General features: G+C 37.3%; 1 protein-coding gene across 1 annotated transcript in view; it reads left to right on the top strand.

The window, feature by feature from the left end:
- Positions 1-4,975, top strand: part of DDIAS (DNA damage induced apoptosis suppressor) — a 37,244-nt gene extending 32,269 nt beyond the window's left edge. The window contains exons 4-5 of the mRNA XM_036747742.1: positions 134-251; positions 2,134-4,975. Of these exons, the coding sequence (XP_036603637.1) occupies positions 134-251; positions 2,134-4,803 (2,788 nt within the window). The 3' untranslated portion in view covers positions 4,804-4,975. The remainder of the gene's footprint in view (positions 1-133; positions 252-2,133) is intronic.
- Positions 4,976-14,914: the final 9,939 nt, after the last annotated feature.

The following is a 14,914-nucleotide window of genomic DNA, read 5'->3' as shown; positions in this document are numbered from 1 at the left end:
CCATGTTTCCATGTATAAATCAAAAACTAATTCTGATGCTCTCAAGATAATGCATTTTGTTGTCTCTCATTTTATCACATGATAGTATTTTAGAGTTTTTTATGTTCATATTTTAATTTCTTTTCCATTCAAGGTATATAAAAGATTCTAATCAAATTGAAGGAACATTGGACAGTAATTCAATTCAGGATTTATTAACTCAAGCAGTCCAGGTGTGCTTCGTTGGGAGAACCTTTATTTTTGGAGTAACGGTAATTAAGACTAACACTTTTTTTTAAAGTATTCTATTTTTGGTAGTATTCAAATTATTTCATTTTACCAGATAGTTTTGAAGGGATGCCTTATAAGGGCAGGGACCTGCTGTAATACTCACGTCTATTAAAATAGCGGGATCAGTACGTTAAATCATTCAACTGATGAAATTTAACACCTGTGGCAACTTCCTCTTTATGTATCCAGGAGGGGGCCCTGTTCTAGTTAGGGTTTTCACAACTCCAAAGACTTAAATTTAATATTATGATAATATGATCTTGGAAGTGTTTTCTCTTCTATTCTGATACTTGGTACTTTTTACATTCCAGATTTTGTTCAGATTCTATGAATTAAAACTTCAGTATGCTTCTCTGCTCCTCTTTTTAACTGAGTAGACCCTCCTACAGTATATAAAAGATGATTAAAGGAAGACAAGGCACAGGTTATGTAGCCATTTTATGAATTGTTGATGAGGACTCCTCGCTGAAGACAGGAGAAAAAATATTAGTTTGAAAAGTTATAAGGCATGTGAAATCTATTACTAACAAATTGAGTCTTTTCTATAACATAGTTGTTAGCTACTGTTCTGGAATGATATGACTGTAGTCCTTATCCATGAATATGTATTGAATTTCATTAATGTGGTGTTGTAGAAAGAACATAATTTTGAAGTCGAGACAACTCAGTACTATTCCTGACTCTTAGTTTACTATTGCACAGACTCAAGTGAATTGCTAGGCAGACTTCACTTTGTTCATCTCTATGTTAAGAATACAATGATCACCCTACCAATGGCATAGGGGTGTTGTGAGAGTCAAATGAGATAATGCACAGGAAGGTGCTTTATAAATTATAAAGTGCTATGAAACTTAAAATAGTATTTTTTAAACTGTGGCAGTGATTTCCTTGGCATAGGGAATTCTCAGTGCACAAACTACTTCCTCCAGGGCTGACCTGCAACTTTTTGACAACTTTGTAGCCCTTCAGAGTAGCTATTAGAGCACAAGGGACTGTTCCATATCCATTGGGTTAGGGTGAGGATTCCCCAAGCAGTAGGTCTTACAGGAATGACCTGAACTTAAGTCTTTAGAGTCTGAGACCAGCACTCTATCGTCTAGGCCTCTCAAGTTATTATTATCATTATCGTTATTAGTATTGATCTTTGCAGACTAGAAAGTTGTGTTAGTTAGAAAAAACTACTGTCACTTGCGTAAAGAAAAAGCATTAGGTTTTTCCCCCATGCTTCATGTATTTTTCCCAGTAATGAATATTGACATAAATGGAACTATTAGAGAAAGGTGGTTGTTTATTCTCATTTCAAGTTCTTTCAAGAAAAAGTGTTCTAAAAATGCAATTAATGTTCATTGAGCATCTTCTGAATATCATAAACATCTCCTCTCCCCTCACATAGCTATTACCCTAGTTCACTACCTCTCACCTGGACTGTTGCAGTAACCCTCTAATAACTGGTCTCCCTTCCTCATATTTCTCTCCATTCCAAAGTATCTTCCACTCAGCTGATTTTTCTAAAGTGTATAAAATAGCCATGTAACCCCTCCCCCCCACTCCCTTAGTAAATTCCAGTGACTTTCTATTACCTCCAAAGTGAAATATAAACTCCTTTGTTTGACATTTAAAGCTCTTCATAACTTGGCTCCTTCCTACCCTTCCAAACCTCTTACACTTTCTTACCCTTTACACATAAAGAATACCTAAGGAAAAACTATTTCCAAGAGATAAGTTCCCACTCATAAAAGAAGATGAAAAATTTGAGAATTCATATGACTCATTCTTCTATGTGAAATCGTATCTTCCTTTAGCATCCTAAAATTTTGCTGGGAAATCACATTACTAATGTCAACTCATTCATTTTTCCTGCAGAATTTTGAAAATGAAGGTGAACGAGCTTCAGCTTCTAATAACTTTTTACAAAAATGCCCTCACAATGACAGACACATTAAAGAGTTAGTAGCCTGCCAGATTTCTCTGCCAAACTCAAATATCACAGGGTACACAGTTATCAACTACTTTGATCAACTTTTGCAATCTTCTAATTTCAAGAATATCCACTGTGGCCCACAGCTCTCTGATAGCCATTTACTGGAAGGTGATCACCCTAGCAGTGAGCTCAGCAGCTTAGGTAGCTCTGGCAGCAGCTCTTGTTTTGTTCAGTCAAGTGGCAGAGATCGTCTTTCAAGGCTTTGGCAGCAGTTCCTTGGACTCACTCCAGTTGTTACACAACCAGCTGATGATGAAGATTTCTCCATTTCTGAGCAAAGTAAGGACGATGGTGTTATTCTACAGCAGAGAGAAAGGGCCTCCTCTGCTGAGGTCACCCATGTCAATAACTATCATGAACCCATTCAGGACTGTCACAGCCCTCACTTGTCTCTGGGTGAGGAGAGTAAAAGGGGAAAGCTGGACACAGAATCTGGTTTACCAGCTAGTCATCTGACTGCCACTCTTAACAATTATCATGAGATCGGAGCTGCCAATAACTGGAGTAGTTTTTGCCCTTTAGAAGTGAAGCAGTCACCTGAGGAAAGCAACACAGATCTTTTCCCTAGTACTCTGGAGACAGAAGAGAAGTGTTCCCAACCTAAGTTAACTCATCACCAAGGTCACAAATCAGACCTCTCTTCAAGCTTTCAGAAGAGACCACCATTTAACACATCATCTCCTAGCCCTGAAGCAAATGCTGGCAATACCCAGGAAGGGGACCCTGAAATTTGGGATGACCTGCCATTCTCTGAAAGCCTAAATGCTTTTATAGCAGTCATTGAAAATGAGAACACTATAGTCCAGGCCACAAAATGTCATAAAGGTAAAGACATCACTCCAGTGGATGATCACTGTGACAGATCATTAGCAAATCCACAGAAAGCTACTGGGAGTATGCATGTGCCACATGTGAGGTCAGAGGTAAAACACAAGAACTGTGACAAAAGTAGTGTTTTTTCCAGCTGTGGCCCAAAAATGATCTCTACTTCACAAAAGGAAATACAGCAAGATAACACGGCCAGTTGCTTTTCAATAAGTATTAATGGAAAAGAAATTTCTGACTGTGCTATACCTAATGCCAATGTGTCAGTCCTATCTCAGGCTCCAAAAGACTTTAGAACATACCTTTCTTTTAAAAAAAGTGACAGTTTTCCACAATACAAAGTGGAAATCATTCCAAGTCCTAATACTTCCGGAAATGTCCATTCTTGTACCAGCACAAAGTATTCTGTGAAACATGGAGAAAGGCAATCTTTAAAAATGGATGGAACAGTTACTTCTTTGTGTTCTGAAAAACATGTGTTTTCTGATGCTTGTGCAAGAAATAAAGGACATTCTATTTGGCTACAGAATCAAGAAGGAAGTTTGACAACATGCTGGGGACTTGTGCAGAACCCAAAAGCTCATTGCAGTAATAAAAATGTGAGTACAAATGTGTTTGCATTAATGCCAGAACCTCAAGGAATAACTTCTACAATTGTAAAAGAAAACTTACTTCAAAACTATTCTCCTACTAGTGAGAGCAGTTACAATGCTTCTGCTGATCTCTTTGATGTTAGTGCCAAACAAATGGAGGCTGTGGCAGAATATATTGATAAATCACAGGGCATTTTGTCAACATGGGAAACTGTTTTGACAGCAAATCATCCTGAATCTAATTTTCCCCTTAGTCCTGTAGATGATAATTGCAGCCATTTTCAAAGAAGGTCTTCCTTGCAAAATATACTTACACATCCAGGAACACATTCTTCACCTTATTTTCAATCAGATTCAGACTATGACCTGGGAGATAGCCAAGAATTTGTTCCATATTCGCAGTCAACTCCTATTGTACCACTTCATCATAGACTAAGAGTCCATAGAATGAAAGAATCTTATCAAAAATATCCCAGACTTTATACCAATCTGCACTCCAACTATAAAAACTCAGCAATGACCTTTGAAGATGGCATACAGCAGCCTACCCAAAAGGGCCTTAAAAATGAAAACACAGTGAGCCTGAGGTCTAGGAACATTTCCATAGCTGATGATTCACAGCCAATGTTAATCAATAGTAGTCCTACTATCAAGTTCTTTGAAACTAATTTTGATGATTGGGTTCTCCCTACTACAAAAAAAGCATTTCCTTCACCTGTACTTCCCACCTCAGATATGCTTGGATTAGGTTTCAGGGTCCCAGGTAAATGGCCTGCTGCTTGCAGTACTCCTACTCAAGCCAAGGGACCCAAAAATAAAAAGAGGCAGATAGAACACAGGACTGCCAAAGATTTAATTGGGAAAGAATTTCATCTGGAGAACAAGGACAGAGTGACAGCTATGAAACAAATTACTCCTGAACTTAAAAATTGTAAAGACAGTAGGGGCTGTAGTTCCAAAAATGCAGCTCTTAGGAATGATTCCCTTTCAAATGTCAAATGTCGACTTTCGTTTTCTGAAAATGAGTCCCTTCCAGCTGCTGAAGTTGCAAATGACTGGTCTCCTGAATTGTTCACACAAAGTCAGCCAAACCCAATTTCTAAACACTTAAAGATTCCTGTTTGGAAACTTTAGTATTTATTGGTATTGCAGTCTAATCATTTTTAGACTTCTAGAAAAACAAAAATTTTAAATGTGACCTTCATGTGAACCTGATGCTTTTAATGTTTTTTGGCATGATTAAAATGGTGTAATGTTAACTTGTAAATGAACTCTGATCACAATATTCTGGCACTTTATTTTGTATTATGAATTGTAGTATGGTGATATTAATTTTATTTCTTAAAACATTATCACAACAATACTTTGTCCAAAGAATAAAACTATTGCTTTATTATGTACAGATTGTTAGGTTTATATGTAAATAAAATGCAAAATGGGAGAACAAACTATGAGGAGGTACAATCTTCTGATTTCCGTGATGACTATTCTTGGTCATTAAAAAGAAAAAACCTTATACTTTACCAACTGCTATTTTTCTCCTAGAGCAGCTTTCCTTTCCTTTCTTTTCCTTTCCGTTGAATAGAGTACCAGGCCTGGAGTCAGGAAGACTCATCTTCCTGAGTTCAAATCTGGCCTCAGACACTTAGTAGCAGTGTGACCTTGGACAAGTCACTTAACCCTGTTTGCCTCAGTTTCCTCATCTGTAAAATGAGCTGGAGAAGGAAATGGCAAACCACTCCAGTATCTCTGCCAAGAAGACCTCAAATGGGGTCACATCAGACATGACTCAACAACAAAATTTTTCTCCCTGTCCAGATTATTTTTTTCAGTTGATTACCAGATTCCCAAGTGCTTAGGACAATTATTTTGTAAACTAAATAATAATATAGGTAGCATGGTGTAGTGGACAGAGAGCTGGCCCTGGCGCCAGGAAGACCTGAGTTACAAGTTTGCCTCCAATCCATGCTGGCCATATGGCGAGTCACTTACTTTGTCAGTGCTCTAGGCAGCTATCAAAGACTACAAGTCGCAGAGAACGCATTATTCTGCATTGATAGTTGCCAATCCCAATGAAGTCACAGGTCCAATCTCTGACACTACATAATAATAAAGCTAGACTTTATATAGCACTTTCAGGTTTTAAAAACATTTTACATATATTTTCTCATTTGAAAGTAGGCTGTCTTCAATACATTCCAAACCTTGGAACTCATCAAGGCTTCTTCTCTCAAAAGGTTCACTGATACAATTCCAACAACAAAAATATTTTTGTAGCATATAATTATCCCATATGTGACAAATGAAAAACCTGAGAGTTGCTGGGTAATTAATAATTTATTGGGCTATCTGATAATCAAATTGATGGTCAGTGGTTTCTCTCAGAAAACCAAAGATCCCCCCCCTCCGCCCCCGTCAGTGAAGACATCGAATGCTTTGAATACTTTGTAAAAGAGAATATCCCCAACAAGTGAAAATCAACCCTGATTGATGGACATTTAATGAGGAGGTAGACTAGAAGTCTTCAGCTTCTCCTGCTGAGAACATGGCTTGATCATGAGACTCAGCTGCCTCCATCAATGTGGTCAGGGGAATCCATCTCCAGAGCACTCTGGATGGTTTTCTTCTTCATGAGCTGGCTCACCCTAAATTGTAATGGAGGGTTACAAGGACAGGGGCTCATTTCTTTGGGTCAAGAACTTGCCTAGACTGAATTCTATTTGCTCTCTAAATAGAGGTAAGGTCCTCTAGTTTGGTGGGGTCCAGACCAAGATCATGAAGCATGTTCCCCAAGGGTTAGGGCAGGAGTCATATCTTTCAGAGACGGACCTTCCACAGTGTCCAGGCCATAAATGAGGATATATAGGAGAAGAACCTGGATCCTAATTTAATAATTGCTTATCAGTATAATAGCAAAATAATAATTTCTCTCACTTATCAACCAGGACAGCTCCATATGCAACTTCGAACTGGTAATAAGATACAGTCTACTTACACCCACTACATATTTGTCTCTCCGTTGCTCTTTGGGTCACCTGCAATTTTGATTTTTTGGAGATTGTAGTGTTCCATGTTTTCTATACTGAGTTAAAAATCTGCTTCAATTTAACTTCTATCCATTGATCCTGATTGTGCCCTCTGAAACAGAGAAATCATGTTTATTCCTCCCTTCAATATTGCCTCCAATATTTAGAATTCTCACGCTATGAGAAGGTCTACAGTCTAAACCAGTACAGGGCCAGTTATGTTCTTCTAATGATCTTTAATAGTTTATGGGACAGACTGTCTTTGATAGTTTATGGGATGTTATACCCTGTCAAAAAAGAAGTCCACATTCCATAGTTTAGCATTCCAGACTTTCTGTAATGTGATGCTTCTTTTGCAGTCATTCTCATCATAAACTCTAGGCCTTGAGAAAACTAGACTTCTTGGACTCTGGAGTACATCTGGCTCTTTCCTGCCTCATGGCCTTGGTTCATGCTGTTCCCTAGGTCTGAAATACTCTCCTATCCCATTCTCCACATGTCAGAATCATACCCATTCTTTGAGATCCCTCTTTAATGCTACATATTCCATAAAGCTTTATGTGATTATCTAGTCAGAAATTATCTTTCTCAGAGCTTTGATGGCATATGGTACTTTGAACCTCTCATGGATTTGTTATTTCCTTTGTCCCTCCCTCTGCCTTATTCTGGTCGTAGGAGTAATATAGACAAAACTTTAATTTATTTAGGCAATTTTTTGGCCCACTAAACTGGTTAGCAGCAATGGGAAGCAAGCTTGTGGCACACAACATAGCAAAGATTTGCCTTTCTTCAAGAAATATATGACTTTATATTCCCTTCAATCCTTCCTCTCATCCTCATGAGACTCATGGATATTGTTCCATTCTTTTCCATCCCCAAACAATAGTTTATGTTGCTCTAACATTCACACACGTTAGCATTCTAATTCTCTTGCCAAGATCCCACCCAAGCTTAGGAGAATAGACTGTCATCCTGGTATCAGTGTGAATGTGCTTTATTATCATTGTCTCAGTTCACCCCCTGGTTTTCCTGAGCAGGGTCCTGCTAGTTTAGCATTCCTTTGGCATTCTAGAAGACTACTCCTCATTTCCTAGAAGACTACTCATTTCCTTCCAGTATGAAACTTCACTCCCAGGATTCTTTTTATTATTAGCACCTGTGTTTCTTGAGATAAAATGCTTGTAAATGATAAGGCAAAATAATCCAAATGGTAAACTGAGGCTACCAGGGTTATTTTTTTCTTAAAATGTAGAAGCCCATCCTTGAGTCTGGTTTAGCTGCTGCCCAAACATAATTTGAGGGGTACTCCTAGCTTCTTCCATTTCCCCTACAAGTTAACTTCTTGGCTATCATAATGCTGTTTTGCACTATTTGTATGTATGTCTAATTTCCCCCAAAAGATGGTAAGCTTCCTTAGGGAAGGATATGTTAGGTGGGACTAGTGAGATCAAGGTTTTCCATCTATTTAGGAGCCATTGTCAACCAAATTCAAGACCCTTCCTAATTGGGTACCATGATTCTTCTTGATGCCCTGCAATTATGAGATGCAGGCAAATGGATAGGATGTAAAAATCATTTGAAGGAACTGGGGATTTTTAGCCTGGAGAAGAGAAGGTGGGGGAACATGAAGATGTCTTTAAATACGTGAAGGGTTTTCATGTGGAATAGGGATTAAAATTATTCTGCTTGACCCAGTGGGCTAATAAATGGAAGTTCCAAGGAGGCATATTTCAGCTTAATATCAAGAACAGCTTCCTAAGTATTAAATATGTCCAAAAGTAAATTGAGTTGCCTTGGGAGACAGTGGACTCCCCACAAGTGGAGGCTTCACATGGAGGCTGGATGACCTCTTATAAGGAATGTCATAAAAGATTCACACTTCTGGTAAGAAGGTTCTTTGACTCCAAATCCAGTGTCTTTGACTCTCTGAGTATTTGTTTAACTTACATTTGTTGAATTTAATTGGGAAAAATGGAGAAAATATAGATCTGTCACCACTATAAGAATACCCAAAAGCTCACGCCTCCTCCCTGATAATCAATAGTGTCATCTTATATATATGGAGCAGTTTATAGGATCTCAAAGTTAAAAGATACCCCAGACAACATCTAATCTATAGCATCATAGAACATTAAAACTGGAAGAGACCTTAGAGATTATTTAGTTCAATTTGCTAATTTTACAAATGAGAAAACCGAGTCCCAAAGATGCCTATTTGAAGCATGAAGTCCCTCTACAACATCTCCAACATGTATTTATCATCATGTGTTATATCGTAGCTGTCTTATGTACATAAGAGATCCCTGTGTATAAAACTCATTTGTTCTTGCAAATATTAATAGTTATATGAACCGCAAGCAAAGGAAGCATTAAATGTGTATTTACACAAAGGTACAGGTATAAGCAATTTTCATCCAGTTTTTTTTTAAAGCTTAACTACAAGTAAACAAATCTTCATGGGCAGCTGGGTGGTGCAGTGGATTGAGTGCTAGGCCTGGAGTCAGGAAAATTCATTTTCCTGAGTTCAAATCTGGCTTCAGACACATAATAGCTGTGTGACCCTGGGCAAGTCACTTTTGTTTATCTCAAGTTTCCTCATCTGTAAATGAGTTGGAGAAGGAAATGGCAAACCACTCCTGTATCTTTGCTAAGAAAACCCAAATGGGGCCATGAAGAGTCAGACACAACTGAAAACAACTGAACACAACAAAATAAGTCTTTGCACATTCATCCTTTTCACAAAATACACTTTTGCTCCATTTTTACTCATCATGATTATCTTCCTTAATAATGAAAACTTGGAATATAATGAATAGTCTGATGGTTTAGCATTTCTACTATTCTCTTCAACTAGTGAACTTATTTTCCTTCAGCGTTCTCTCTTTGTTCAGAGTATAGAACTCATGTGTATTAGGCACTCAGTAAGTATGTGTCGAATTGAGTTGAACTGAATTGAAGATGAAAACACAGTATTTTTAAGGATGAAGTCAACGTATGAAATTAGTCCTATATTTTAAAAATCTCCTTCAAAGGACAGAAGGATGAGAAAGAAACCTTGTCTCCCATATTCTTAGGCTCATAGGATTTAGAGCTGGAAGGTGAGAAAAGTGAACCCCAAAGAGATGAAGCAACTTGCTTAATATTTATAGCTACTAAGTATTAAAGCCGGGATTTAAGAATCCAGGTCCTCTGACTCCACGTCCAACTTTATTTCCACAAGAACATGCTACTTCTGATAAGATAGCTATATATTTGATCAGTATAGAGGACTTCCTCCTGAAATTCCATTCAGTGACAACTTCATCTTTATGAGACTAAACTTTCTCCTCTATTCCCATATCTAAAACATGGCCTGATAAGGGACTTTGGATGGACCAATGGGTTGTCCATTACTGATTGGAACATTCGAATTGTTTTACTTATTTAAAGTTTTTACTTGTCCCACCTGGCAGCATGGTGGAATAGGAAGAGGACTGCACCTGAAACCAAGAAACTTAGGTGTGAATTGTGTCTCTGACATTCAGTAGCTGTGTGAAAATGGGCAAGTCATGTCACTGAGCCACTATTTTCCTATATATCTCCTATGGAGATAATGATAAAATGTGTACTACCTACCTCACAGGGTTGTTATGAGGAAGGCGCTTTGTAAATTTTCAGTGCTATGTACATGGGAATTATTTTTAGCAACCTGAATATGTTGTACCCAGTGATCTCTAAGCTCCCTTCTAACTCCAGCGTTCTAAAGGACTTGAGGTGAGTGCCTTTAAAGTACAACAAATAGTAAAACAACTTAATTAGGCAGTTGCCTCAAAGCCAAAAAAAATTATAAATAATTTTTATGAGAATTATTTTCTTCTGACTCAAAGCGTGATTTTTCTTTTTTTTTTTCATAATGGTCCAGTCTTTTACTAGTTACCTTTCTACAAAATTTTTCCTGACAATTGTTTTTGAGGTACCACTCCTCAATTGTATAAGATCCATTTTGGCCTTTAAAGAATTACAAAATCTATTTATGATCTTAATTTATGAAAACAAAAGGACTGGATTAACTATTAACACTTGTCAGTACCACTTAAAATCAATCCTCAAGGAGCTTTTGCTTAACTTCAAAAATCAGAGATGCTCAAGGGAGAATGAATATGTTATTTGTCATCTTGGTATCTCTAGCCCCTAGCAGAGTGCCTTGCGCAGAATAAGAGACTATTAAGTACTTGATGAATTGAAGATTGAGAAATAACTTCACAGTATGCCATTGTAAAATCTGCTCAGCAAAGTCAAACTAGGTTTTTGTTCAAGAAATGTGTTTTTACTAAAAAGGAAGGTACAGTGAGAAAAATCCTAAATGTCATCAATCTTAGTCTAACTATTTTTCTGAAAAATTTTCCCAGATAGTAAAAACATGGTATTGGTGTCCTAGAGTTTACATCAGAATTATGCCAAGAGCCATGTGTCATTCAGTTATGTAGATGGCCTGGGTTTTTGCATTAGGCCCACTTTTCTGCTTTTGATTCCCTAATTAAAAGTATTGGTGAATGTACCAACAGTCCACCTACCATACCTTAAAAGATTTAAATTTTCTTGGTATGTACTTGTTGACCTTCATTTTTGTCAGCCACAAGCATGCACTTGCTACTAACATTCAAAAAACAGTGTGATCCATCGCTATTCCCGGAAAGTGGCCCTTTAGTGTTGTTCCACTGTTATATAAGTTCAGCTATTCTTATTTCGTCTAATTCTGTCTGTGTAAGTCAAGTTAAACTAAATTCATTCATTGTTTCAATAAGCTAGTGACCGCTAATCCTAATAAATTAAATTTTTCTATTTTACCTTATCTTTGTTATTCTGTAAGAGACTTTTGAATTTTGAATGTATCTATGCTTAGTGCACGCATAGGAGGTAGAAAGCAGCAATAATCTCATGTTGTAAATTACATTCATCCAATGTGTGAAATTCATGTATGAAACTGAATTTCTTATTTATCAATGGAGAGGTTCCCAAGGGTCCAATGCAAAGGACAATGTGTATCATCTTGGCAGGAACATATAACAAATGAGAGACTCTTCTGAAAGAAAGCAAGAGTAATCAGATAAGGCAAAGTAGACATGCTGTATGCTATTACGAGAAAAGACATTAGGTGATTTGCGTAATGAGGATAAGGGACTGGTTGGATCCCATAGAACCAACAAGGGCAGACCAGGAAGTTGAAAGTTCAATGGGAAGAGCTAAAAATCCAGCTATTAAAAAAGAGAAGAAAATGGCAAGCCAAGTATTGTCAGTTCTCATGGATGTTGAGAGAAACCCACAGCTACCCCATGACAAGATGTCAATAAGAATTAAATTCTACTGGCAAATCTTAAAATTAAGACGCCTAACTATTTTTAGTGAAAGAGAAAAAAATTCATGAAACCAAAAATAACCATTTCTGAGCAAATAAGTTTAGAGTGAAAAAGATAAGGTAATATCAGGGTTACTGTCTCCATTTTATATACCTGGGAGCTAAGGATTGAAAAGGTTATGTGACTTACCAAGGTTATATGCCTGTTAAGAGTTAGATCTTCTAACTCCAAGTTCAGTTTGCTTTCCACTATACCATGGTACATTTTTGATTTCTGAATGGAAGATGATAATCATTTCCTGTTCAGATCTCTTTTCTTTACTAATCTACATTAGTATGTTCTTAATTAAAGAATTCTTTTTAAAAAATGATAGCCCACATTCAAAAAAGATCTGCACATTTTATTCTTATTTCAATATATTTATATTTTCTATTTATTTCAAGACCTAGAATAACTTGTTTTGAAGTCAGTTCTTAGGTGCTTCTCAACACCTGACTCGTTCCCATTAATAAGCATCTATCATGACAGTACATTTCACATTCACTCCTTGACAACCAGTTAGTGAATATTAATTTTTTGGGGCATAGACTTCTCTTTCTTTCATGGTGTCTTGCCTTTACTAGGCAAACTGTTAAGTGTATGTTCAAGTGCAATGAACCCGAGGAAAAGCAATATTAGAGGACAGATCATTTTGTGGCCATAAAAAAATTACAAGGGGAAAACTTAAAAACTTGAAAGAATAAAAAGTAGGCATTCCTAATGGAGGAATTCTGGAGAATTAGGAATTCTGGGGGTTTCTTTTAGAAGGGACATATGAAAAGGGAATAATTTCATTCTGCTTGACCCCAGAAAGCAGAACTTGGGAAAATAGAATTCGAAGAGGCAGATTTTTGCTCAAAATAAACACCGTAATAATTGTATCTATTTAAAGGAAATTCCTGTTCAGGTGTTGACCAGGATCATTACCTCTAAGGTCCCTCTCAGCTCTGAGATTCTGCCATTTTGAATTAATTATCAAAAATTAGAATGAGCTGCCTCAGCAGACAATGGCTTCCCCATCTCTGGAGACCTCCTATTAGGGGCTAGAAGACCACTTGTCAGAGATGCTTTAGAGAGCAAAGGTTCTTAACCTGTGGACCAAAAACTGATTTCAGGAGAGCTATGAATTGATATATATATATATATACTTGCACATTTATGTGTATATATATATATAAACAATTGTATTTCAATATAATTGGTTTCACTGATAATCTTTTTTACTTTATTTTATGAATTTAAAAACCTTATTCTGAGTAGCGCCCATAGGTTTCACCAGACTGCTAAAGGCATCCATAGCATAAAAAAGGTTGAGAACCCATACTATTGAGAAATCATAGATTTAGATCTGCAAAAACCTCAAAGGCCATCTAATCCAACCCCTAAATCTTAGAGATGAGGGGACTGAGAGAGGTTAAGTGACTTGCTGAAGGTTATGTGGGTAGAAAGCGTTGGTGATAGGATTTGAATCCAGGTCCTCTGACTCCACAGCCAAGTGCCACACAGATTTTTGCTCAGGTATAGACAGGACTAGAGAACTGTAGTCATGAGGTCCCATCCAGCTCTCAGAGGCACATGGAAACGTAATAAGCTTATGACACGACAAATATTGCCACGTAAGTAAGGTCCTTCTGTTCGGAAAGTAAACAATTTACAGGTTGTCCACTGCATTATATTAACATCTCTTCCCATTTCTTATGTAGCACACAGTGTTTTGCAGCCTTGGTCGACAGCTACAGTTATACTTGATATCATTGACTTTACTAGCAGAGGTTGCTCATAGCTGCCTTTCCCAAAATGAGGGCTTTTCTTTCTGTTCTTGTCTGCGTTGAAGTTCCCTTTTATTTACTCAGTTCCTCATTTTCAAATCAAGTTTGCTCATGTGAATAAAAACCAGCTCACCTGGTTTAGTTTTATGTGAGAATAGAAACTCAGTGGTTACCCAAAGCTTACTGAAACTTATAACCATTTCTTATGCCTTGCATTTCAGAACACTGTTTAGTGGGAAGAGTTTGCACTTGGTCAGAAGACCAGGATTCAAATATTTGATGTACCACAGTTAACTATGTGACCTTAGGTAACTCACTTATCTCTTCTAAATCAAAGTTTCCTCATGGTAAAATGGGGATAATACTTTTTATTACTCACTCCCTAGGGTCCTTATGAGGATCAGGTGAGTGTAAATGCTTCAGAGCACACTTTATTTGGGTATTTTTGTGTAGTTTTTAAATACATGTTCAAATTCTACTCTCCTGAAAAGACCTGCTTTGAAATTTCCAAATGACATCCGTCTAGTATGCCATCTCCCAAGGCTGGGGCTAAGTGTTTTTTAATGTGTTTTATGTTGGGCCTTTATGTTAGGACTAAGTTGTTTATTTCCATTCTGACTATACTGAAAGGGCCACACCATGAGAATCCTGTCATGGCAACCTTCCACTGTTCTCCAAGACGAGGAAATCACTAATAGGATATAAACAGGTCTAGAATGAGAGAAGACCTTAGTGACTGAGAACAAGCCTGCTTCATTTTACAGCTGTCACCCAGAAAAGTCAAGTTACTTGCTCAGAGAAACAGTTAAGTACCCAAGTGGGATGGGAGTTATTTTTTGCAAATGAAGAAAAACTTTTGAGAAAACACTTCAATCAACAGTTACTTAGTGAACATTATGCAAGATGCAGAACACTGTGCTATATAAGATATGGGAAGAGATGATAATATAATGCAGTGGACGACCTGTAAATTGTTTACTTTCAGAACAGAAGGACCTTGCTTACATGGCAATATTTGTCATGTCATAAGTGTGCTTAACACAAAGAGACATTGTGATATAATAGAGAGAGCACT

This window comes from Trichosurus vulpecula, chromosome 2 (genome assembly GCF_011100635.1).
Source record: "Trichosurus vulpecula isolate mTriVul1 chromosome 2, mTriVul1.pri, whole genome shotgun sequence".
NCBI classification, from domain to species: Eukaryota; Metazoa; Chordata; class Mammalia; order Diprotodontia; family Phalangeridae; genus Trichosurus; species Trichosurus vulpecula.
This window is presented reverse-complemented; position numbering and strand designations above follow the sequence as displayed.